At 46.7% G+C, this 26,168-nt stretch overlaps 1 protein-coding gene and 1 long non-coding RNA gene across 3 annotated transcripts in view; both read right to left on the reverse strand.

Annotated features, from left to right (window-relative positions):
- Positions 1 to 25,711, reverse strand: RBSN (rabenosyn, RAB effector). Of its 2 annotated transcripts, XM_004284311.3 has the most exons (12): positions 25,281 to 25,709; positions 22,972 to 23,288; positions 19,156 to 19,296; positions 16,000 to 16,100; positions 15,041 to 15,086; positions 14,761 to 14,922; positions 12,240 to 12,481; positions 10,155 to 10,225; positions 7,421 to 7,507; positions 6,265 to 6,367; positions 4,787 to 4,891; positions 1 to 4,094 (listed from the first exon to the last, which is right to left on the reverse strand). In XM_004284311.3, the coding sequence occupies exons 2-12, from the start codon at positions 23,117 to 23,119 to the stop codon at positions 2,946 to 2,948; spliced, it is 2,355 nt and encodes a 784-aa protein (XP_004284359.1). In that variant the 5' UTR covers positions 23,120 to 23,288; positions 25,281 to 25,709; the 3' UTR covers positions 1 to 2,945. The 2 variants fall into 2 exon arrangements, with proteins under 2 accessions (XP_004284359.1, XP_049571978.1); XM_049716021.1 differs by lacking the exons at positions 15,041 to 15,086; positions 16,000 to 16,100 and having other exon boundaries at positions 25,281 to 25,711.
- Positions 1 to 26,168, reverse strand: part of LOC125965624 (uncharacterized) — a 189,486-nt gene that overhangs the window by 82,778 nt on the left and 80,540 nt on the right. The window lies entirely within an intron of this gene.

Genomic DNA, 26,168 nt, shown 5'->3' on the forward strand with positions numbered 1-26,168 from the left:
CACTAACATGTTATTTTATTTTTTTAAAAAAGGTTCCAATACAAGGCCTCAGAGTAGTGCATGCAAATCAATGACCTTCAAACTGTCTGTCACTGTCAGATGACCAGCATAATCTACTACCACAGTCTGTGACCTGGTAAAGAGACCAGCTTCTCACCCTGAGTCCCATCACCTATGCCAACGTCCAACCTACCACGTGGCTCTTGATTGATTCAGGTACATTTTAGTATCTGAACAGAAGAGACACATTGAGCAGCAAGCATAACGAGTAAGCGTCCTTAGTGTATTAGACAAGGGAAAATACAGACAAGGCATAACAGGGAAAAGCCAGCTTCATTTGATGCCTGAATCCCCAAAGTCTCTTGCATACATGATCTGTGTCTAGGGACATCTGCCAACGCCGTATCAAGGACTTGCCCATTTTCTGATGAGATGGAGCTGTTTGCGATGAAGGACTGCAGGACGGGGAAACTATTCACACGAGGCAAAAACCTGAAGTTGTGGTTGCAATTCATAGGCCATCTCTTCCCTGACGTTAACCCATCCCTGTAAATCCAACTTTGTGCCCGTGTGAATTCCGAGGGATAGAGAATTCTAACTCCGGTCATGTCTGTGATTATAGGAGAATATAGCCATGGAAGAATTAAATGGAAACATACAGCCGTGGAAGAATTCAATCACATCAGAGGGTTTTAGTTTGATTTAGTATATTCAGTTAAAAAATTTCTTTTTTTTAGCTTAAAAACATGTTTCTTATATTAGTGGCTCTCAATGCTCTTAGTTACTTATACATTGCCACCTGCAATTGATTTCAGAGAAAGGGTATGTTTGGAAACTAGTCTTAATTGAAACCACCAGCTAACTAAAAGAGATATATTCTCATTAGAAAAGTAATCATGAGGGAGACCAGCATTTAGCTTTTGGAACTACCTGCTTTTCGGCACAGAGAGCTTCCTTCTCTTCAGTCAAAGAGAAAAGACAGACTGAGCAGGGAGGAGCATGCAGCCATCCATAAATCCCTCCAGAGTAACAGCATGAAGGGCAATGACCCTGAGGAAGAAAAAATGCCTGTACCGGGCAACATTTTATATGCCTGACGGCCAACTTCCCAAAACCATGACAATCAGCAAGGTTGGTAACTGGCTGACCTCAAACCCACTCACATTCCTTTGTGAAGAGAACCCAGACTCGAGGGGTCCTCCACACACCCTCCACCCACCCACTCCCCATTCCCACATCCCCATACAGGACCCCCTCATTCAGCCCAAAGATCCAGCAGGTGCTAAAGAAATGTGAATAGTGTCAATAGAAAAACAGATTACCTTTACACCACAATGTTTTTCAGACCTTCCCAAGATCAAGAGAGGTCGTCCCAGAATGTAACAAAGTGAATTTCAACTCTCACACCATTAACCATTGAGAGTATGACCCAGAGTTAGTTAAGGGGTATAAAGTGACTAGTGGTCAGTTATTGTTCAGTAGTTAACAAGCATAATTGCAGGAACTCTACCCAGAGCTGAGCACACTTGGGTATCAAGATGGCAGATGTCAGTTAAGGGTTATGTTCCTGTAAACCTAAGCACCAGAGCTAAATTAACAATTTCCCTTTTTGCCCTTAATTGGTGAAGAGTTCAAGTACTGCGATTCTACCAAAATGATCCTGGGTTGTGCCTCTTTCAAACATTTCAGTTTCTTTTTTTTTTTTCCCCAGCTACACGGTGCACTGTGCAGGATCTTAGTTCCTTGATCAGGGATTGAACCCGTGCCGTCAGCAATGAAAGCGCCGAGTCCTAACCACTGAACCATCAGGGAATTCCCCATTTCAGTTTCTTAATACTAAACATTGGTAAAAAAATATCTCACCAGTGTCCACGGTCAGCACAAGATGAACCAAAAGGGAAGAAGGCTCATCAACTAGCCTTGGAAGTTATTTTAATTGACCTTCTGACTCAGGGGAGCTTTAACTCTTCTGACAATGTTCCACAAGAGCTTCCTGGTCACCAATTCCTAAACTATGAAAAAGTCTGAAAAAGCCCAGCTCAGAGTTATTTTGCCAAAGCTCTAGAGGAAGCTTTCTCTGGGGACAGACAATTGTCCCAGCGGTCATTCAGTTCCACAGAGCCACACTTGGATAGAGACTCTTCTCCCAAATTATACCACCTCCATCAACCAAAAAGTTACCCACTCCTGTTTTGTAAAAAGTTCACGATCAGACTCACAGTGATACCCCTGCACTGGGAGTTTAACTTCCTGAAAGAGACAAACAAGAAGTCAAAGAGGGAAACAGACCCCGGTGAAACCTCACCACCATTACCCACTCTTAAGAAGAGGTGCTGGGCTTTCCTGGGTCTTAAATACTGCCTTCATAGCAAGACCTTCCCCTTCCATTGTACAGGCAGAATGTGCCCAGTAGAGCAGTGGAAGTCCCAGGTAAAAGCAACATAATACCCTAATGGGGACAGACTTCCTCCAGAGCCGAGTAAAATTTACAGGACTCTATCTTGTCTGTCTTGGCTAAAGGAAGGGCCCTATATAAGGCTGCCCTATAATACTGCATAATGACCAAACACCAGGCAGGAGCAAATGGCTGCAAGAGGTACACAGTAGCCATTTCTGCCCAGGGCCCAACAGAACTGCGCTTAGTTATATCTCGGCAGTGAAGTTTTAAATTCCCTTCTAAAGGGAAAACCCAATTATAAAAAAAAAAAAAAAAAAAACAGGAAAAACAGCAAATGCATGCTGATTCTTCCTGTTCTAGTTCCCATTTTATTATTCAACTATCATGGAAAAAGCTCCAAGTGCACAGCACGAAACAGCAGATTCCTCCCCCGCTGACCTGCGTGCAGCTTAAATCTCGCCCTTCCTCCTTGTCCATCAACTCCAGCAGCCCTCCCTCCTGCTCCCCTGGCTCCTGCCAGGCCCCAAAGGCGCCCTGCCCATCATGGTCAGTCGGCGCCCCTCTTCTGTTTGGCCAGGGTGTGCTTCAGCTCCCTCAGGTTCTCCGTCAGCACCTCCACCTCGTCCAGGCGGCCGCACTGCTTGGCATCGAAGATGTACGCCTTGATGTTGTCGATCTGCTGGAGGAGGAGCTCCTCCTCTATGGGCTCCTCGCCCTCCTGCCCGCTCTCACTGTCCATCTCAAACGGGTTAGTACAGGGGGCCTCCTCAAAGGGGCTGCCAGGAACAGGAGGTCCTGAGGGTCTCTGAGGGGGATGCCCATCTTCCTCGTCAAAGGGGCTGGGGGCTGGGCTGTCTGGGCTAGTGAAGGGATTCCCTGCCACTGCCTCCTCTTCCTCCTCCTCCTCAAAAGGATTGTACTCCTTGAGGACACAGGCTGGAGGGCCGAGAGGAGGCTCTGCAGCAGGAGGGCTGGCCGTGCCCTCTGCTGCAGGGCTGGAGAGGTCTTCCTCATCAAAGGGATTTAGGGAGGGCACCTCATTGTGCTGCGACGTGGTGCTCTGGGGGAAGAATTCCTGGCCAAGGGCTGGGGGCCCAGACCACAGTCTGATGGGCTCGAGAGCCGAGCTGGGTGAAGGGGTCTTGGGTGCCGCACTGCTCTGAGCTGGGGAACAGCCCAGATCCAAGGCATGAGCAAGGTGGTTGCGAGGCTCTCTGCCTGGCTCCAACTGAAAAGGCCTGATTTCTCGGAAGTCCAGGGACCGAGTCCGCGTGTGCAGAGATGCCACCTGGAACTGCTCCCGTTCTCGTTCCCGCTCGCGTTCCCTCAGCATCTGCAGCTGTTCCCGCTGCAGGTCCTCCTCCTCGGCCTGCCTCCGGGACAACTCAATGGCCTTCTCTGTCTGCTGCTGGTCATACTCGTCCTGCAGTTGGCGCAGGTTCTCCTGCAGCGTACGCACTTCATCCATCCGGCCCGCGGCCTTAGCCTGCCTGATAAAGGATGTGATGTTGTGGATCTGCTGGAGGAGTGGGTCCGAGTCTTCGACCTGCCCTTGACCTCCAGAGAGCGGGAGCCAGCCCTCAGCCTTTCTCAACGGGGCATGGCCCCCGCGAAGGGACACCACCTCCCCGTTGGTCGCATGAGACACCAGGTCACTGCGCCTTTCCTCAAGCCTTCGCTGGGATTCCAGGGCAGCCTGGGGAGACACCAAAGCCAAAGAGAAGAAACACGGTCACCAGGCCAACAGCCACACCGCCAGCCACCCTCTGCGGTCCCGCTATCCCTGTGTCAGTGAGACTCCAATTCTCCACCTCAGGACTACGATATCCAACTGCTAAAATCAAATCAGGCTTTTTTATCAGAAGGGAAGGAGGGACACACCCTGATTTTCAAAATTAAAATACCAAATAACAGTAAGGTAAGGGATAAGCTTTTCTCAATCTTAGATTCACTGGCCACGTACCTGTCTTAAATCTCTGAGGTCTATTACCATTCATCTACACTAGAACCTCACACAATCTTAAATACACATATTATTCTGTTTAATACTGCATATTCCAAAGTGTTCTAGAAAGAACTCCCTGGTGTCTGGGTCCTCTGCAGCTTGTACCAGGGGGAGGATTGCCAGTCTCTATGGTATTCTGGACAGGAGAAAATCAGTAGAACCTCTGAAAGAAAAATAGGACCTGGAGAGAAAAATAATTACCCTGACCTCTGAAGATGAGAGAGGCCAGAAACAGAACAGAAGGAGAATGCAAACTAGAGAGAGTGAGAGGTTCTGACTTAACGACAACCTCACAGGACCTCCTGGGAGCCTGAGGAAGCCTCTGCGCTCAAGGGAGCCGCAGGGAAGAAGCCAGGACGCCAGCATCCCTGAGCTTCACTCACCCGTCTCTCCAGGATCTTCTTCCTCTCCACTTCCTGCTTCCTTTTCTTTTTCAGTTCCTCAAACTGTTCTTTGGTTGGCAGTGACATCAAACCAAGCAACTTTTCCTGTAGGGGGTCACAGGCAATTTTACACTTAAACCCTTTTAGGAGAAAAAGTGAACGTGAAGCCCTCTAGTGAGAGCCCACTTAAGCTAAACTACCCCACTCTCGGACAATCACGTTAATGAGCAGAGCAGGGAAGGACCTAACGCTGAAATCGGAGCAGAGCCAACTTCCAAATAGGCCAGCCTTTTCCTGATGAAATGATCAACACCAGACATCCCAGTTATTTGCCCTCTCAGTGGGGCCTTTTCCTGCCCTCCCTGTCTACATCCGTAAGCCTCCGTCAAAGCCCCAACCCCACGCTCTTTACGTTTCTCCACAGCACTCTCCACCCTCTTAAGCTATACTTTTTAGTTGTTTCTTTTCTATTCCCCTCTCTAGAATACAAGCTTTATGAGAACAGGAATGTCTGTCTTTACTCATGGCAGGATACCCAGCACCTAGAACACTGCCTGGGACTCAGCAGGCACTCATCAAATGACTGTGGAATACAGCCACTAATCAAAAGCAGGAAGGGCCTCATTCTCTGCATTACGATGTTGGGAAACTAACCCAACAGGACGCTTAGATCTCTGTCAGGAGCCCCACAGGGGATTGACTGTGACTCTCACAAGGGCTTTCTGAGGTAGAAACAACTTAGATCCAACCACCTACGTCTAGAGCGCCCTTGTCACCTGTTTCCTCCAAACCAATGGCCCAGGAAGAGTCCCGTAGGAGCTTATCCCAAGGAGGAAATGCTATGTGCAAGTATGTCCATCAGGCAATCCTCAACAGCAAAAAATGGGAATCTATCAAATGCCCAGTGAAAGGGGAATAGTTAAAGGATAGTGTACACAGAGCACTATTCTGTAGTCATTCAAACAAGAGCTGTTTGAGGACCACATAAAAAAGTTCTCATGGGACTTCCCTGGCACTACAGTCATTAAGACTTGGTGTTTCCACTGCGGAGGGCATGGGTTCGATCCCTGGTCGGGGAACTAGAAATCCTGCATGCCGTGTGGCGCCACCAAAAAAAAAAAAAAGGGCTTATGATATAAAATTCAGCAATAAGAAGGCCTAAACTTGCAAATATGCTACTTATATAAGTTACTATAAGTAGCATATGTAACTACTTTATATAACCAGTGCAAATGGAATAAAAAAGAAAATATATCAGAATGAGGCAGGATGGTGTTAAGGACATAGGACTAAAAGGAATATTTACTTTTCTTTGACATCCAGATTTTTCTCTAGGTGTGACTGACACATTTATAACCTTAAAAAGTAATAAATGTACAAACAGAAAATAAACAAGCCATTGGCCCAATCTGCCTTCAGAGTGGTAGAAGAGCAGGGGAGGCGAGTGCGGCGTTTCTGCCACCCCAGGATGGCTTTACCTGCACAAAAAGCGTAGCTGAGTATCTGATCATCCTCTGTAGCCGTAAAGTGTTTGGATGTGGTGGAGGGTCCTGCTTCAAGTCTAAGGTTAAGATCTTCTTACTGAATTGGAACAAATACATCACTGTAACAGGCACTGCCAGCCTCAGAAACATGGGTGAAAAGTCCCGAGTCACCAGGCTTGCATGCCAGCAACATGTGTAGAGAAATGGGTTAGAGACTCCACTGAAATGTCCTTGCAGGCAAAGCCCATTTCTTACCCTTTGGCTGTACCCAAGACCCCAAACAAGCACAGGGTGAACGACAAACACTCAGCCATCGAGGCACTGACCACTGGTGCAGGGCCAGCGTCGTGGGTGAGTGACCAGCACAGCAGAAGGGCCCTGTGCTTGGTTTCATATTCTGCTATCACTGTCTTACAATCCTTAATTTTGAACAAGGGACCTGAATTTTCATTTTGCAGCAGACCCTAAACCACGTAGCTAGCCCTGCACGTACAGATGGACAAGAGTTCTGCATCTCTGAGTCACAGTACTTCCTACACTGCAAAGGGCTGATGTAACCCCAACAGCCAATCCACAGTTAAAAAGCAGCGACTAAAAAAAAAAAAAAAAAGCAGCGACTGGGACTCCCCTGGTGGTCCAGTGGTTAAGACTTGGCGCTTTCACTGCCATGGGCCTCAGTTCGATCCCTGGTCAGGGAACTAAGATCCCACAAGCTGCACAGCGCGGCCAAAAAAAAACCAAGGCAGCAGTCAACTTGAAGAAAAGAATCTGTGTTTCCATCTGGGCTCCAGTCCTTCTTCTAGCTGTGGTGCATTCTCTCACCTATAAAATGGGGATGTTAATCTCTACCTCACAGGGTAACCATGGTATAATAAAGGAGCTACTCTGTGTGGAAGTAGTCAGTGACTGGCACACAGCTGGTGTCAATCAACTCCTATTCCTTTAATAATAATGAACAATAGAAATCCTTAACCGAAAGTTACTGAGATGCACTGAGTGCCAGAGCTGGCAACTCCCTCAGCCTCCTCCTCACACACTCCCACTATCACCAGGACTGGGTAAGCTCAGGTCTGCTGGCCGCCCACCACTCATTAACAAAGCACCTCCTCCACTCAAGGCAGCACGTAAGACATCACCTAACAGACCTTACCTTAAAGCGTCTATTAGCTCATACACTTTCTGCACTTCCACTCGAAGGTCATTGGCATGTTCCAGACTGTAGGTTGTCTCTCCAGCACTAGGGAGAAATCACAGAGATGTTTGATCTAAATGTCATCGCACTGAACGGACAGTGTGGTGTAAAAGGACTCACAGAGGGGTAGACAGTTAATTCTCTCCAAATGGCATTTCAGACTCTTGCATATATTGCAGTGCTCATTCCTTTTCAAAATATAAGTGCTAATCAACTAGAAACTGCTTTTAATTTGCAGACACCATAGGGACACACTAGTGCCGAGGTCTTTGAGGACCAGCTCCTAAGCTCATTGCCAAAATAAATGTGACTGAATCTACTTCAGCCTACTTTCCGTGAACAATTTCAGTGCATCTAGTAAGACAGTTGAAGTGGTTTACTAAATGAGTTGGTCAGACCACGTAAGAGGAGAAGGCACTTTCTTTTCTCACTCAAAGACTACCCAGGGAGCGGAGGAATGATAGGAAAGCTGACCAAGGAATCCAAGCCACGGCCCACGTGGCACTGTCAGTTGCCCCATGCTCCCAGGTCTCACGAACAATTGCTCCCTGTGTGAGAAAATCACTTGGACTCCAACTCAAGGAAGGAGGTGAGAGGGAGTAACTCTGCCCAGGGTGGAGGATGGGACATCAGGGAAGGCCAGAGGTGGCTTAACCCCAGTCTCAGAGGAACAGCAACAGTTATCATGTGGTCTTAGAATTGTTCCTTTACTAGTCTGCCATTCCCACCAGACTGCTGAACTCCAAGTGCAGTGATCATGGCTTTTCATTTTTATACCCCTAGTAACTAGCACATGGGACAAGCTTAAACAATGTTTACTGTGAAGAGAAACATTTCAAATGATCTCCAAGCTATTAATCCAGCCTCAGCAATGGCCACTCAACTCTCTTCCTGAGGCAACAGCAATTTAAGTTAAATAAACAGAAAGAACTGCTGTGTTTACCTGTTTTCCATCTATAAGGCAGGCCTAGCTGGAAAAATCTTGGTGTGTGCTGTAATCTGCAGATTCAATAAAGTTGTTTCATCATCTCTAACTGCACAGTTTGCAAAAAGAACATCAGATCAGAACTAAAAAGACTTGCACTTTGTCTTGATAACGCCAAGTCATGTGGAAAATAACAGGGTTGGCCCAAATCCGAAATCACTGCCCTGGTCTCAGTCACATCAACCAACTATAATCTCCTCGGAGCACCTATCATGCCTGGCATTATTATCATGTGCGTTACTTGTTCACTTGATTACGGTCTGCACTCCCATGATAATGAAGCTGTCTCCACTGTCCACTGCTGCAGCCCCAGCACCCAGAACAGCACTTGGCACGTAACTCGTGCTTGCTAAATATCCACTGAGTGAATGAGTGACAGACTGAAAGGCACTTACTTAAAGCACTTCAGAACTGGTCTTTGGAGGCGTAAGAGTTAGACACCTGGAAACATGCTTAGCAACAGTAGCTCCCCCCTGGCTATGGCGGCCCATACAGTCTCTGTTGCAACTATTCAATTCTGCTGCTGTAGTGCAAAATCAGCTACAGTAATCAAACAAACAGGCATGGCTGTGTCCCAATAACATTGAATTTATAATGTTGAAATAAGTGTGGGCAAGAATGTGGAGAAATTCAAAGTCTCATACACCGCTGATGGGAATGTAAAATGGTGCAGTCATTTTGGAAAACTGTCTGGCAATTCCTCAAAAAGTTAAACACAGAGTTACCATATGACCCAAGAACTCCACTCCTAGGTATATACCCAAGAGAAATAAAAGTATATGTCCACAAAACACCTATACATGAATATTGATAGAAGCATTATTCCCAATAGCCAAAAGTGGAAAAACTCAAATGTTCACCAAGGGACTAATGGATAAACAAAATGTGGTCTACCCACACGGTGCCTTCACACAAAAGGAATGATGCACTGACACATGCTACAACAGGGATGAATCTTGAAAACTTTACATTATGTGAAAAAAGCCAGACACAAAAGATCATATATCTATGATTCTATCTACATGAAATATCCAAACTGGGCAAATCCATAGACAGAAAGCAGACTAGTGGTTGCCAGAGAAAGGGAGATGGAGCAGGGACTGCTAACGGGTATGGGGTTTCTTACTAGGATGATGAAAGTGTTTCAGAATGAAGACAGTGCTGATGGGTGTACAATTTTGTGAATGTTGTACTAAATGTGATGTGATGGTTGTACCAAAACCACTGAACTGTACACTTTAAAAGGGTGAATTTTATGGTGTGTGAATTAAATCTTAATTTTAAAAGAGATGGCACACTAGATGCGGCCCGAGGGCCGAAGTCTGCCAACCCCTGACCTAAAGGAAATGTCTGCTCTCAGCCCTGACACCTCAGTGTCACCCTGAATGGCATCTACCCAGGCACAAGCATGAGGCACAGTGCCCTTGCTCACCTCCGGATGCTGCACTTGGCAGTGGTGCTTATCGTCCAAGGCCCTTCCTAAACCCGCTCAATCAGAAAAGCTGGGGTCACATGACTGAACATGACTACACAGGACTGTAACATGCAGCCCAAAGAAATACAGATATGACGAAGATTCTCTGCAGTCAGTGGCAGAAGAAAAGCCTGGGCAGAGTTAGGAATTTCATTTTCACCTACTAAAGAATTGACCTAAAATGCCAGAAAACAGTCACCACTAAATTAGTAAAACAGAGAGGAATAGCTTACTTTAATGATGCTGCCATCCTGATGTATTCAGGAGCTTTTTGGTCAACTTTCTCCATGCAAAGTCGTAATTTCTAAGAACAAAAAAGAAGAGGTGAGTTGTGCTCTCAAGGTACAGAAAAGCCTACCCAGAGGTTATGTTGAATCAACAGATGTATTTAAAATGTGCAGTTTTATAAAATGAAAAAAGTGCAGAGAGTGGTTTTTAGCTCTGTTTTGTGTTGTTTGTTGTTATCAATTTCCTGATTTAGACCTACTCTACAAGAAAAGCTTGCAGGAAGGAAAGAAAGCGAGGGTGAACTTTTTTTTTTTAATAAATTTATTTATTTTTGGCTGCGTTGGGTCTTTGTTGCTGTGCGCGGGCTTTCTCTAGTTGCGGCGAGCGGGGGCTACTCTTCGTTGCAGTGCGCGGGCTTCTCATTGCGGTGGCTTCTCTTGTTGCGGAGCATGGGCTCTAGGCACACAGGCTTCAGTAGTTGCGGCACGCGGGCTCAGTAGTTGTGGCTCGCAGGCTCTAGAGCCCAGGCTCAGTAGTTGTGGAGCACGAGCTTAGTTGCTCCGCGGCATGTGGGATCTTCCCAGACCAGGGCTCGAACCCGTGTTCCCTGCACTGGCAGGCAGATTCTTAACCACTGTGCCACCAGGGAAGCCCGGATGTTTGACCGGATGTTTCTGAGAGGAGCAAGGCCTTCCAGGACACAAGTCATCTGAGTTTACCAAGGTAGAGAAAAGAAATTAGTTGCTATGTCCTGTATCTGCCAGGTGATGCCAGATAGCAGCACAAGGCACTGCCAGGGCTCACTTCAAAAAAGAAGGAAGCCAAAAGCGTGGCAGCTATTTACAAAAATGAGTTGTCAGATCATGAGCTCCACATAAAGGATGGACAATGGCTACATCTGCAGCTCAGCAAGGGTTTAATTAACACCATTTCTAGTAGCCTGAGTATTTTCATGGTGGTTTCAGAAATACAGCCACTGTGACCTACAGAACTGCTACCAGTGACCATTCAGTGATCATCAGACAAAAACACATCCCTCCTTGGGGCTTCCCTGGTGGCGCAGTGGTTAAACATCCGCCTGCCAATGCAGGGGACATGGGTTCGAGCCCTGGCCCAGGAAGATCCCACATGCCGCGGAGCAACTAAGCCCGTGCTCCACAACTACTTAGCCTGAGCTCAGAGCCTGCGAGCCACAACTACTGAAGCCCACGTGCCACAACTACTGAAAACCGCGTGCCTAGAGCCCATGCTCCGCAACAAGAGAAGCCACCGCAATGAGAAACCCACGCACCACAACGAAGAGTAACCCCTGCTAGCCGCAACTAGAGAAAGCCCACGCACAGCAATGAAGCCCAACGCAGCCAAAAATAAATAAATAAAATCTATTAAAAAAAAAAAAAAAAAGGATACACCCCTCCTCTGCTCAGTTTTGCACAAACTGCTTCTGATGCCTGGGCGGGTTTCCTTCTCCCCGTTTCCTACCACCTCCCTGCCCAACCCCAACCTGGCTCATCCTTCTCATCTTGCAGGCCTCACCTGGCCATTAGGAGGCCGAGCCAGGCTCACACCCAGTCTGACTCTAAATCCCAGCTTCTGGCACCACACTCTGCTCCTTTAAAGCAGCATCTACTGAAGGCATTCCAGGGTTGCTGGTGGTAATGAGAGCTGAGGCATTTGAATGGACTTAAAAGAGGAAGCTCTAAGCCTCCGGGCAGTTTCTCAAACTCCCAAGTGAGTGTGGCAGGACTCTTCCAGCCCACTCTTCACCACCAGCTCCAGCTCCTGCCCACCCACAGAACTTGTCCACACCGCATGGCAACCACCCTTCCTCCTCCTGCCCCTGGGCCACAGAAGCCCCTAACCACCCCCCCACCCCGCTGTCAAGTGGGCATGAAAGGGTGAGGGAACAAGTTTGTTGCAACATACCCAGTGACTCTGCGACTCACCCAGGGCCCTAGCTAGTGCCCTTTGGCAAAAACTAAAAATGATTCAAGGGAATGACTTCCCAAAGCATTCTCCAAAATCTGCAGGCATGTATATAACCAACAGCCAGATCTCTCGAATCAGACTCAAGGCCACACACGAATCACCTCGTAGAGCTTCACGATGTCAGGGGTGTGCTCCTTCTCATCGATCTGCTGCTCTCTCTTGAGTAGTGTGTCCTTGCAGTGTGTACAGCAGCGGATCCGGTCGTCATCTTTCTCGTCCAGGACAGAGCTCACGCTGCTCACGCTGCTGATACTGGCCCGGCGGGAGCCGTGGACACTGTTGGGTGACTGGCTGGGGCTGGTATGAGTGCTCAGGGAGTCCTTGCTGGCACTGGTGAGCTTGTCTGTAAAGCACAACACAGGACAGGCAGCAGTGAGCCCACAGCCTCCAATCACCCCACCAGCCACAACAGCAGTGGAGTCCAACGGTGGGGGTGGCACAAGAGCAGGCTCTGCCCACAGGCGAGAAGCACCCACACCTCTGCCTTCCGGGCTCAGGCTCTGAGGTGGGATGGATGCCCAGTGCAGCTGCCAAAGAGCCAGGCAGCCTACGACAGTCTGTCTCTGAGGCTCTGAAGCCCACCCCTAACCCGGCCTTACCACCTACTGCCCTGCCCCGTGCCTGAGACACAACCCAGGCTCTCCCTGGGCTACCCTCCACGGCCTTCCCCCATGCCCAAACGCCCGACTCCTACCCCTTCCAAAGCTCAGCTCAAATGGCACATCCTCCCGGAAGCCCCCCCCGCAATTCCTTGAGGCAAAAACAATCTGCCTTTCTATCAGTTTCTACTACATCACCCCTTGTGGAGCACTTCCCACTTTTCCCTGTAGTGATAGCTCTATGTACACCCCAGAGCTGCCCTAGGAATCTGTGATTCTGAGGGTAGAAACTGTCTTATTCATAGCTGCAGCCCTATATTTTTTCCAACAGGGCCACCTCATAGCAGCTGCCCAGTAAATGTCAGTTAATTAGCTCAAAAGAAGGAAGGTGAAGAGTGTCCCCAAAACATAGCTTATAAAGTCTCAGGTAAGACAGGGAGTCGCCTCAGGGAGAAAGGGGAAGTATCAAGGTAATGCGAGCCCGCTGGACATCAGAGCTCGACAGAGGAAGCATCTGCTTCTGTCCCATGTTATCCAGACATCCTGCAGCCAACGGTACATGCAGGTCAGCAGAACTCTCCAGGGTTGCAAAATCACCCCAAAAGTCCCAGAATTAGCCAAAACCCCATGAGATCATCTTTCGCAACCTTTAACCAGCTGAGGTTCAATGTTCTGGACCACTGGGACACTGTGTTCCATCTAACCTTTACAGCCTCATTCCCACATTCTCAAGCAGTGTTTCACACCCCCAACTACTGTACCTGCTCATCTACTAACCTTCCCCAGGCCCTTCCACATCCCACGCCTAAGCACCAGCTCTTCACTCTCCCCAGGATGCCTGCCTGCCCCACCTCTCTGCAGTCCCAGTTGTGTTTCAAGGCTGCTCTCAAACGTCACCTCCTGACCCTGAGCACCCACACTCTCACTCTTCTTCAGCCTCTGCAGCGGCCTCAGCAGCACTCAGTGGCTCTCATATTACGACATTACAGCCTATTCTATATGACGGTGAGCTGTCTGTGACTCTTTGCTCAAAGGAAAGGACTAGCCCGCTGCTCGTTTTAAGACCACCTCCTACAGTCTCCTCTCAAAGCCTCACCTGCCACTTCAAGCAGAGCTGACAAAGATTCCATCAACTCGGGACTTCCCTGGTGGCGCAGTGGTTAAGAATCCACCTGCCAATGCAGGAGATACGGGTTCAAGCCCTGGTCCAGGAAGATCCCACATGCCGCGGAGCAACTAAGCCCGTGCGCCACCACTACTGAGCCTGCACTCTAGAGCCCGCGAGCCACAACTACTGAGCCCGCTCACCAGAACTACTGAAGCCCACACGCCTAGAGCCCATGCTCCCTAACAAGAGAAGCCACCACAATGAAAAAAGCCTGCGCACCACAACGAAGAGTAGCCCCCGCTCACCGCAATTAGAGAAAGCCCGCTGGCAGCAATGAAGACCCAACACAGCCAAAAATAAATAAATAAATAAATTTATTTTTAAAAAAAAGATTCCGTCAACTCTCCCATGTGCCTGACACAAATTCTCTCATCATACTTGCCTCTTTATAAAGCACTTGTTTGTCACTGTGTCTCCCCTGCTGGGTGCTGGACTCCCTGAAGGAATGGCTGATGCTTATAGACCAGACATGGGCAAACAACAACCTGCAAGCCAAGTCCAGCCTGTTTTTGTATGACCCTCAAGCTACATATGGTTTCTACACTTCAAAAAGGTTGTTTAAAACAGAAGAAGAAATGTGACAGAGACCGTATGTGGCCCACAAAGCCTGAAATATTTACTACCTGATCTTTTATGGGAAAAGTTTGCCAACCTCTGTTACAGACCATTGAATCACTGGTCCCTAACACAGGGTCTAGGCTGTAATGGGCTTCAAGGAATAAACAAGTAAATGAATGAAGATCCCATGGGCCATTAATTTTTTTAAAAAGTCCCCCAAATCACCCAGTGGTAATTAGTAAACAAGTTAGTCTCAAAAGGAGATCAGGGTCCAGGGCCCGCCTCCCCATCACCTACTTGCCAAGGGAAGGCTGATGAGCTCCATACACTTCTTGCACATAATAGACCCACAGAGGCGGCAGTGGTGGCGGCGGTTGCGGATGCTGAACTTATTCCCACAGTCTGGACAGAAGGGGACATCCTGGTCGTTGACCCAAGGCACCACGGACTTTTCTATTGCTTTGGGAAGAACAAAACAAAAACCAAACAAACATAAATGTAGGCCATTTTAAAAAGGAGATCTGGTCAAGAAGAAAGATAAAGAATAGAAGGAATGTGAGCAAAGTTCTAGAGTTACCTCGGATCTTCGCAGACTCAGTATTTGTTCTGTCAAATGCAGTGAGCTGACAAGGAGAAAAAAGTGCCAGAAGGAATTAATCTGGTGGTGTATACACTTTCTACAGGCAGAAGCATCAAGTGGGAATGAGCACACCAGCATTGCTCAAGTCTTATCTGTCGTCTCCAAACCCAAAATGTCACAAAAACAACTTTGTGGGGGATACAGTATTAGCTTTGCATCCAGAAGGTACCTCCCTTCGCATGACCCATTCCAATCTCTTTATTGTCAGTTACCCGCTTAAGCAGTAACCAGGGGTAGGCAAGCGCACGGTGGGGTGGCTACTGAAAGCAATGGGAACCCCCCGATTCGCCACAGTCCTCCTGGACAATGAAAGTGGTCACATATTTCTGCCCTACGAAGTACACATAAAGAATTGAACCCCTGTGGTTGCTGCCATGCCCACCACACAACCCAGCTTATACACAACAAGCATTTCCAGGGTTAAAGTAAACAGAGCGATCGTGGTATTGAAGACACACTCTTAAACCAACCACAGGACGAGAGGTTCCCACACTGCACACTGGCCCTGGCAGGGTACTCCTCACACGCCTGGTTACTAGCCTCTCTGTTTGCCATCACATGGTATCACACACTATGCCTCACTGCGTGATTGTCCCTGGGACACCCAAACGAGGAAAGGATCTAAAGGCAGAAAGGCTGTCCAGCAGCCAAGTGGCCTTCATAGGAAGAAAAAGGGAAGCGGGATATGTGGCCAGTCATCAACCTGGGCCACCACCTTCAGTAAAGCCAGCCCAGGCTAGAACCATCCACCACGTCCTCAGCACAGCTCTAGGTGGGGTGCTTCCTTGCCAGCATTGGATATACACAATATACAAGACACATGCTACAGAAATGTAATTCTCCCCCCAGAAGATTTATACTTGCAGAAAAAAAGTGTTTTAAAACAAAAGATTTACCTTCTCTAACCTGATTATTAATTTATTGACTTCAACGACATAGTGGTCAATTCTGGCAGCTCGGTGTTTTTTGAAGTCGGAAAGATGGCTTCTCACAGCACCTAGGAGGGGAGGTGGTGACATAAACGACTTGTCGTTTTCCTGAGGGAGCCTCTCTACCTTGAATTTCAAACATTCTAGGATTTTATTATATTTATCTATTTATTTATCTATCTATCTATCTATTGGCCACACCATGCAGTATGTGGGATCTTAGTTCCCCAACCAGGGATTGAACCTGGGCCCCCTATGTTGGGAGCGTGGAGTCTTAACCACTGGACTGCCAGGGAAGTCCATTAGAGTCTTATTAAAAATTAAAAAACTAGAAAAGCAAATGGAAGGAAATTTGCTAAAATGTTAACTGTGGTCACCTTGGGGCCACAAAGTATGATAGGAAAGACCTTAAGGACAGAGGTTGAACTCTGGGGCCAGCCTGTGCTCAAGTTTCAATTCTGCCACACACTGTGTGACCTTGGACAAGTTCCTTAACCTCTCTGTAACTTGGAGTACTCAGCTATAAAATGGGGAAAACAGTAGTACCTACTCCACAGGGCTGTTATCAGGACTACAGAAGTTAAAATTTATAAAATCCTTAGAATACTGCCTGGCACATGAATTTTTGTTAAATAAAAAAGCAGTAACATTATGGGCAATTTTTAAACATCTCATACTTTTCTGTACTTTTCAAAGCTGGTACAATATAGTTTTTCATCAGAATAAAAACAATCCTTCTCAAAATAGCCCCCAAATGTAAACGCTAATAGATGCCCTTGGAGGGGGCTAGTTAAACTGGTAACTTCTCAGTCCAGCAGCCAAGACCCAGGACAAACCTCCTCACACAAATGGAACCAAGTAGCCTGTTGTCTCAGTGCATCTGAAATATAACCTGCTCAATCTCACCTCTTCTGAAAGCCGGCCCTGCCCCCTCAACCCTCCCAGCACTCATTTCATTTCTTCCACCCAATGATGGCCTATTCATTTAGGTACTTTACCACAGGGGTCCCCAACCCATGCCATACAGCAGGAGGTGAGTGGAAGGCAAGAGAGCGAGCAAACCTTCATCTGCAGCTCCCCATCGCTCCCCATCGCTCACATTACCACCTGAACCATCCACCCTCCACCATCGTCCATGGAAAAACTGTCTTCCTTGAAACTGGTCCCTGGTGCCAAAAAGGTTGGGGACTGCTGCTTTACCATATCTAGATCTTTATGCTACACTCTTAAGCATCCACGCTTTTCTTCTTCCCTAATCAACTTTAACACCTAATTAAATTTTAGTTTCGAATTTTTAGGAGTGACAATACACGTTAACTTTTAAAATTTGCCATTCACGTGACCTTTTGTAATTTGTGACTTCCTTCAGTTGCTGAAACAGGTAAGTTAATCAGTAAATCACCTTGATAATTTAACACTGGCAATCATGAAATAAGCTATCAAAAAGCTAATAATTCATATGCTTGAAAAGTCTCCTTCATGTTTCTGTCTTTCATATGTAACTAATAAATATATGCATATAATCTTATTTTTAAGCCATTTTTCTCCTGCCATAATGAAAATAAAATGTTTCCACTCTACAACATGGTAGCCCCTAGCCACACATGGAGACTGAGCACTTAAAATGTGGCTAATGTGTGGTTGTGGAACTGACTTTTAATTTTATTTAACTTTGATTTATTTAAATAGCCACATACAGTTAGTAGCTATCATATTGGATAGTGTAATTCTAGGACTTTCCTCTTCCAAAAAGACACATTCTGGGATTCCCTGGTGGTGCAGTGGTTAAGAATCGTCCTGCCAAGGCAGGGGACACGGGTTTGATCCCTGGTCTGGGAAGATCCCACATTCTGCAGAGCAACTAAGCCCGTGCGCCACAACTACTGAGGCTGCGCTCTAGAGCCCGCGAGCCACAGCTACTGAGCCCGCACGCCTAGAACCCGTGCTCCGCAACAAGAGAAGCCACTGCAATGAGAAGCCCGTGCACCACAGGAAGAGTAGCCCTGCTCGCTGCGACTAGAGAAAGCCTGTGCGCGACAATGAAGACCCAACACAGCCAAAAATAAAAGTAAATAAAATAAATAAATTTATTTAAAAACTAAAATAAAAGACACATCCTGCAGCAGCACTATTTGGTAGATGACCCCAGGGTAAATATCACTTCCCTTCTTAGAGCCTGTGTTCTCATCTATAAATGGAATGAGCATCACTACCCTTTCTACCTCACAAGGCTTTTGTGAAAGGTGAACAAGATAATGAGTATCAAAGTATAATAAAGTACTATGGGACTTCCCTGGCAGTCCAATGGTTAAGACTCCACACTTCCAATGCAGGGGGCATGGGTTCGATCCCTGGTTGGGGAACTAAGATCCCACATGCCATGCAGAGCAGCCCCAAAACAAAACAAAGTATAATAAACTACTACGAAAGAATCATTATTTACCCATCGCATGGATAGAAAATACTATATTAATGATCACTATCATTCAACAGTTAAAGGACATGTAAGATTAGCTAGTTCAACTCCATGTGGCATGATCTTTTTGGTAAAAGCTTTACTGAGTTATCATTCAAATACATACAATTCACCATTTAAAGCATACAAATTCAATGGTTTTTAGTATATTGACAGGGTTGTGCAACCATCACCAAAATAAATTTTAGAACATTTTCATCATCCCGAAAAGATGGTAATTTTGAAAGGAAGCAGATGATAACACAATTACATGCTTCAGAAAATTAAGTTGCATGAACCAGTGCTTCTCAGTAGGGAGGTAATCAATGTCTACACAAGAAGAGACAGCCCAGTCAATGGACTGCACCTGGGCTGATGTCAAAGACCTGGATCCCTACCCCAGTTCTGCAGTTTCCTAGCTGTCTGACCCTGGGAGGTCCCCATGGAGTTCAGTAAGGATTAAACGAGAGTTTAAGCATTTAATGCAGTGCCTAACACAAAGCAGAGGCCCAGCTCATTCTTGTCCATTTTCTCCCCCCACTAGAACACAAGGTTCAGAAGCTTACAACCATTCTGATTTACTGGTGTCTCTTCAGCCAACTCTTAAAACATATAGATGTTCAATAAACATTTGCTGAATGAATGAACGAATGAAAAGAATTTCTTACCAAGCTCCTGGGGTTCCCACATGTAAGGATCAACCCCTCCATAGCTGAAAGACTCATATCCTTGGGTCCCTGATTCAGCTCGGTCATCTCCTTCTCGTTTCAACAGCCTGTTCTTTGCTTTCCTAGCCTTCTGGACAAGACCTTGAAAAATGGAACAAACAACATATGAATCCACGAAGATAACCCAGTAGAGAGTCAAGGTCCTATAGGAAAAGCACTTAGATTTCACCTATCAACAGGGTCCCAATGCATTTCATGGCTTCTCCTGTATCAGGGTTCTTTCATTTTCTGAGGACATAAGTAGTATGGGGGAAGGAGGAAAACTTCTAGAATCACTGTCACAATCCCATTTACTGGTCCAATTCCATCCTCCAGCCCATATACATCACAGGGATCTTGTTGCTTAAATCAATTATAAAGTTAAGGAGAGACTCAACTGCAGGCTGAGGAACATCAGCAAACTGTACCAGTAAGTTGGTTCTGAACTAGAGATTCTTGAATTCAAAGATCTGTACTTTAGATATGTAGTACGGAAGGGAACTCTTGGGTCTGGGGTCCCATAAGAAAGCCGCAGACTGTGATTTCAGCAGTATTATTATGATTAACTCTAGTCTAAAATCCTAGGGCCATAAAATATAAAAGAGACTACTTCAGACAAAATTAAAGAAATTCAAGGACTGTAACAGCTCGGGGCCAAGGAAGTACACAAGAGGAACTATGTGCTTCTATGAGGACAAAAACACCAAGTCAAGAGCTCGAAAGGTAAAGAGAGAGAGCTAAATAGCAGGAATATGAGGACATTATGTTTTTATTTATTTATTTGTTATTTGGCTGCAGTGGGTCTTCATTGCTGTGCTCGGGCTTCCTCTAGTTGCGGCGAGCTAGGGCTACTCTTCATTGCGGTGCACGGGCTTCTCATTGTGGTGGCTTCTCTTGTTGCGGAGCACCGACTCTAGGCACGTAGGCTCAGTAGTTGTGGCACGCAGGCTCAGTAGTTGTGGCACGCAGGCTCAGTAGTTGTGGCTTGCAGGCTCTAGGGCTCAGGCTCAGTAATTGTGGTGCTCGGGCTTAGTTGCTCCACCGCACGTGGGATCTTCCCGGACCAGGGCTCGAACCCATGTCCCCTGCATTGGCAGGTGGATTCTTAAACACTGCGCCACCAGGGGAGTCCCGAGGACATTATGGATAGTACAGTCTATCCCCCGGTAAGTCATTCCCTAGCCTTGGGTCTTGCCTCCCAAATTCCAGCAAGACAAATGGAATCAGAATCTTAATGAACACCAGAGTGTCTCCCAAATTTCAAGCTTCCTAAAAAAGAGGCTGATTAAGAGGAACAGAGAAAATGAGGAAAGTTAAATTCAACTGACAGCCCTTGTGTCCTGAAAAGGCTTTGTTAAAAAAAATGCATCTCAGATAAGGCAAATGTCCTAGACACAAAATGCACTAGACACTGAATCCTTCCTGAAAGGTTTGGATGGCTTTTTTATAACAGAAGGTAGCTATAAATAAGCCTAGTGAAGGCACCAGGAAGACAATGGGCTATATACATAAATAGTTTCCCTCTGATGTGAGATACTGTGAGTTAGGAGAGAAAGTAGCCCATAACCTGCCCTTGTCAGGGATGGTGAGGCTAGTTTTAAGAGATTATGCTAGAGTTAGAACCAAAGCTTGAGCCAACCAAAGAAGGACCTTCTTGCAGCCTTCCATTGTAACGGACACTAAACAGAGAATTAGAAATGCCCTTCCTAATAAAAGCGGGCTTTAGTGCTTGCAGCCCGGCCCCTTAGCTAACATCTTTGAGAGTTATTTCCAGTCCCAGGTTTTCCAAGAGCCCAAAACAAGCCAAGTAAAGGAAGCAGAGGTAGGAGGAAAGAACTCCACTTGAAGAGGTAGTTTCCAGTATCTGATCGGCCCAAAGCATTTCTTCAACTCAGTACCAGGTTTCTCCTTTTCATTAGTGAAAAGAAAGCCCAAGTCTTGACTTCTTGACTTTGTGATTATGAGCTACATGAAAGAAAAGGGGACTAAAATCTAGGTGCCTTATTCATTTTGCCTGTCTTCCCCTCACAGCCAAAGGAGCAGGAAATTCACTGTCTCTCAAAGGAGGCAGAAACAGAAAAGCAGAGAGAAACAGACACTGACAGAAAAGAGAAACTAAATTTGATAACTCCCGGTCTCTCTCCAGCTACTACTCAGGATCAACCCTCACTTCAATTCAGTCAGCAGCAGAAGGTCCTATATCTGTTATTCCCTCGATAATCTTACACATTTTTCCCCTAATACAAGGGCAGTCATCACAGGAATGTGAGGACATTCTCTAATCTCTCCACCCACCGGCATCAAGGTTTTAGTGATATCACGGTATATGACTCAGTTGAGCTGGCACTAAGACTAGATGCTCACTGAAAATCATGGAGGCCCTTCAGTTATCCAAAGGACCCTTAGACAATCAGTCCCTTCGTTTGCTAGTTTTCCAGCTGCAGTGCATGCTGTGACTGGAATACAGGGCCTCACCTCATCAGTGATGCCACGCACAAAGAGGAGCATTAGGCTTAGAGGTGATGGAAGACATGGGGTCAAGGCCTACCTCCATCAATTCCTATCTGACCTTGGATAAGTCACTCCACATCTCTGAGCCTCACTTTTTCTCTATAAAATGAGACCAACACCTTCCTGCAGGGTTGTTGGGAGAGTCAAATGAAATAACAATGTATGTGAAAGAACATACATTTCTCTTTTTTTTTCCTTTTGGGTCTCCTCAGAGTTATGACTCTGCTCCAGCCTCTATAGCCAGAAGCCACCTAGTCCACTGCAGCCTTCAGGATTTTGAAAATGTTTGACTTTGTCATATTTTTGACAGAAGTTATAAATGTTAATACTTTCAACAACTCTTTTTTTCTGAACTGAAAAGTGAGACATGGAGTGAGACTTTGATTACAAGGGGCATGTGACTCACACGTGTGGAGACCAGAGTCCGCTTAGGAATACATGGATCATTCCTTTCTCTCCCACCCAACAAAGAATTGTGAATACAGCAATAGACCTTTTTAATCTCATTGCCTTCAGAAATGTGGCCAGCTATTAACTGAATCACTAGGAAAGTGATTTCCAGAGCACCAGCATCATACTTAGGGGTTAGAATCTAAAGTTCGGGAAATGAATAATCTGTATAGCAAAAATCTGAAAAATTCTTTCTGCAAACCTCCAGGACCTGAGGGTCCTTGGAAGCTCAAAAACCAAGTTTTAACTTTTTGGGTTTAACTCCTTATATTTCAACCATAATCTTCCTTTTCCTGTGCTGCAGAGGACAAGGTCTAGTTGAAGAAGGAAGGATGGCAGGAAGGCCTGAATTTGTGACAGGTAAATGGGTGTACAATGTGCCTCCACTTACAGAGCAAAGGAAAGGAATTCCACCCCAAACCCTCTTAGGCTGGCAGTTAGGTAATTCAAACATTCTAGCAAGAGACAGCAGAGGACAGTAATTACACTTACTAGGTTCAAAGCCGGGCTCTACCTCACTTTGCAGCTTCAGGCAAGTTATCTCTGTGTCTAATCTCTCTGTGTCTGGTATCCTCATCAGTAAGATGGGCTCATAGTCACATAGTTATCGTGAGAATTAAATGAAGTTAATACACTGGGAAGATTTTGAATAATGCCTGGCACATGGAAAGCACTAGAAATATGTTCTCTATTATTATTATTAATTTCGTATTGTTTATCATATTACAGTGGCAACATGGTAGCTGATGAAAACCATCCCACGAGTTAAAGCTCCCAGTGACAGAATGAGATAAGCAGAGAGTCCCTGTCTCTTACTTTTAATTTGCCCTTTGACATCACGGTCTTCCCCAGAGTGCTCTTCCTCATAATGTGACTGCAGCTGATAGAAAGACTGCAGGTCCTTCAGGCACAAAGGGCAGAGGAAGCCCTCCCTCACTTCCCCTGGGTCATCCAGAGAAGCCATGGCAGTGTCACTCTCAACCCCCGCAAGGCAGGGTCCTCATGCCAAGAGTCAGCTTGATTCCTCCACAAGAGACAAGGGATCCGCAGCATTAGCTTAACCAAGCAGCACACAAGTGATGGGGAAGTGGCATCACGGCCCTGGATGAGGTATCCTCTCTGGAGTAGGAGTCCTAAGAAAGGAAAGAAGCGGGGGGAAACCAATTCAGGCAAATTAGCAGCAATTGAGAATTTTCCTTGTCCTTTTCACAGTTCAGGAAGGGTACTTAACATTTTTCAGTGCAAGTTTGAGAACACAAACTGCTTTCTCGAATCCTTAGACCAAAACACAAAACTTTCTAAGATATGAGAACATCACTGGACAATGGCAACTCAGTGAAAGGGAAAGCACAGATTCTTGAAGAAAGGAAAATACAACTTCAACAGTAAACACAATACCAAGGCAATTCACTAACATTCATTCCAATGATCTAGCTTCATAATCTGTATTCCACTTTAGCCGCTGGGGAAATGTCTGAAATAGTTATCAACAAGCACAAATTTTTATTTGACTCTCTTTACCTTGACCATTTATTCAACTACATATATGGAGCTCTTGCACCTCTGTCAAAAAGGCACTGATATAAAAGGGATAGCACCTGCGCTAAAAATCAAACCAAACCAAATCAAACAAAATTCCAGCTTCAGTCTAAGGAGGAGCATTAGAAACGTAGTGATCAAAAAGAAAAATCTATTCTGTGTCTTACGTTTGTAGGGTACTTTTTCTCCAATAAACTTACTAGACTTTATAAACCAGCAAGCCTAACGTTCTCACTGCTTCAAAAATAAAAGAAGCTGATGCTTATACAATTCAGGGCTTAATAAGTTACATTTTCAGTTTTATCAGGCCACGGCAAAGTCACTTCCAATGTCACCTCAGAAAGATGCATAGCCATAGGGAAATGCAGACAAAACCAATCCACAAAAGCAGAGAAATTTCTCCCCAAGAACCTGAGGCCACAAACCACAGTACAGAGTCAGGGAGAATGTATGACCATCATCTTTGAGCTGTGGATGGACCTGCTAACAGGGCCACGGAGGAGGAACTGCCTAAGCCCTCAAAGCTGAAGAGTGGCAGTGACCCAGGAAATAAACAAATGAAACACGAGGTCCCTGTTTTCTTCCTCTAGCTAAAAAGCCCAATGGTTATATACATTCAGATCTCAGCCCCTTTTCCAGACCGTCGCTGATAAAGCAGCTCCCGGCCCCTCCCAGCCAGGGGTTCACCCGAGCCCCCTTCCTTCCCACGCACTCACGCTACCAACACACACTCCCCATATCTCAAGACACCCTCACTTCCTCGAGAATTTCTTGCTTGACGCATTCTCCCATCGGGCAGCCCTGCACCTCTCCTCATAGCATTTATCTCAATTTGTAATCACAGGTACACAAAGCGACTTAATCCAACAGCCTGTAAGCTGTTTGAGAGCAGAAGCCACGTCCTCGTTCCCAACACCACACTCCCCGGGTCAGTGCCCGGCACAAAACACCGAAAATCTCAACAACGCTCCAAGGGTGAATAAATGAATGAACGGACGAGCCCTACAATCATATACCAAATACCCACCACAAACCACCAAGCCAGGCCCCACGTCCACAACATATGCGAGACCCTCGCACCCTAAATCACGTCCAAAGTCCAAATAAAACCCACATCTCCTGCAACTCCACGTCTAGCGTGAGAGCTGCCGGCCACACGCCGCAGCTACCACACATCCCCCGGCCGCCCGACCACCCTCCACGTAACTCAACGTGACGTGCACGCGCCGCATCACCGCACCCACAGTGCGGTGGGTGAAAAGGCTCATCCCCACAAAGCACACACGACAACTTCATATAGGCACCACACAAACCCCGAAGCCAAACGCCTAAACCTCCACAGAAGACCCAGAAAACGCTCCTGGGAGACAGCCCCCCGCCGCCCCAGCCGCGTAACGCTACAGAGCTCACACAACCCCAAGCAACCACGGAGTAAAAACACCCCGGGCACACGAGCGAGACGCGCGGCCCGAGAGCCCCAGCGCCCACCACGCACGTCACACCCACCACACACGGATCCCACGCCCGCACGGCCCGCCCGCCCGGTTTCTGACAAGAGCCCCGCAGGCACGCCCAGCCCCGTGTACCTTTCCCGGTCCCACAGCCGCGAAGGCCTGTCCAGTTCTCCGACCCGAGCTCGGGGCCTCCACGACCCCTCAAGCGGTCGAGGCCACCATCTCCATCGACTGCTCGGCGCTCAACAGCCGCGCCTGCGTCGACGCCTAAAACGAAAGAAAGGCAGACGGACCACGGAGGAGCGCCAAGTCTTCGAGGGCACGGAAGGGAATCCCCAAGCGCAGGCCAGCGGCGGATTCTGCGCAGGCGCACGAAAAACCGGCCAGGCGAGGCTGGGTAATTTTGCGACGTTTTGACGACTCTGGTAGTTCCGCCAGCGAAGTTGAACCACGCCCCTTGCTCTCCACCCCACTGTTAAGTATGGGAAAACTGAAGCCTGTGCTTTTTTGCTCCTTGACCGAGGTGCGCAGTGAATGAGGCAACGAACACTTCTAAATTAATTAGAGTCAATTAAACTTCCTGAGCGCTAGAGAGTAAAGGAATTATTTGAGAGGCTTGGAGGATGTGGAGAGTCTGGAATATAACAGCATGAGAGTGGGCTTATAATGACAGGAAGTATACATCCAAAACAGGTACAGAGTGCTCAGGAAAATCTGTGAAGTTTTCCAATACAAACAAGACAGTAATGAGATATCACTTTACAACTGTTATAGTGGCCGTTAACAAAAGAAATGTGTTGGGGAGGATGGGAATGGAACACATGTAGACTATTGCTGGGAATGTAAATTTCTGCACCCACTACGGAAAACACAGAGGTTCCTCAAAAAATTTAAAAACAGAGCTAACATAGGACTCACTAAATCCGCTTCCGGGTGTTTATCTGCAGAACAGAAAAATACTAATTCAAAGAGGTATCTACATCCTCTTATCTACTGCAGCATCACTTACAGTACCCAAGA

The sequence above is a fragment of the Orcinus orca genome, chromosome 10 (genome assembly GCF_937001465.1).
Source record: "Orcinus orca chromosome 10, mOrcOrc1.1, whole genome shotgun sequence".
NCBI classification, from domain to species: Eukaryota; Metazoa; Chordata; class Mammalia; order Artiodactyla; family Delphinidae; genus Orcinus; species Orcinus orca.

Coding starts and splice junctions, on each gene's coding strand:
- RBSN (XM_004284311.3), bottom strand. CDS start 23,119: ATGGCTTCTCTGGATGACCCAGGGGAAGTGAGGGAGGGCTTCCTCTGC. Junction 19,297..22,971: donor TGTCAAAGGGCAAATTAAAA/GTAAGAGACAGG, acceptor CCATTTTTCAAG/GTCTTGTCCAGAAGGCTAGG. Junction 4,892..6,264: donor CAGCTACGCTTTTTGTGCAG/GTAAAGCCATCC, acceptor GACCCCCTACAG/GAAAAGTTGCTTGGTTTGAT.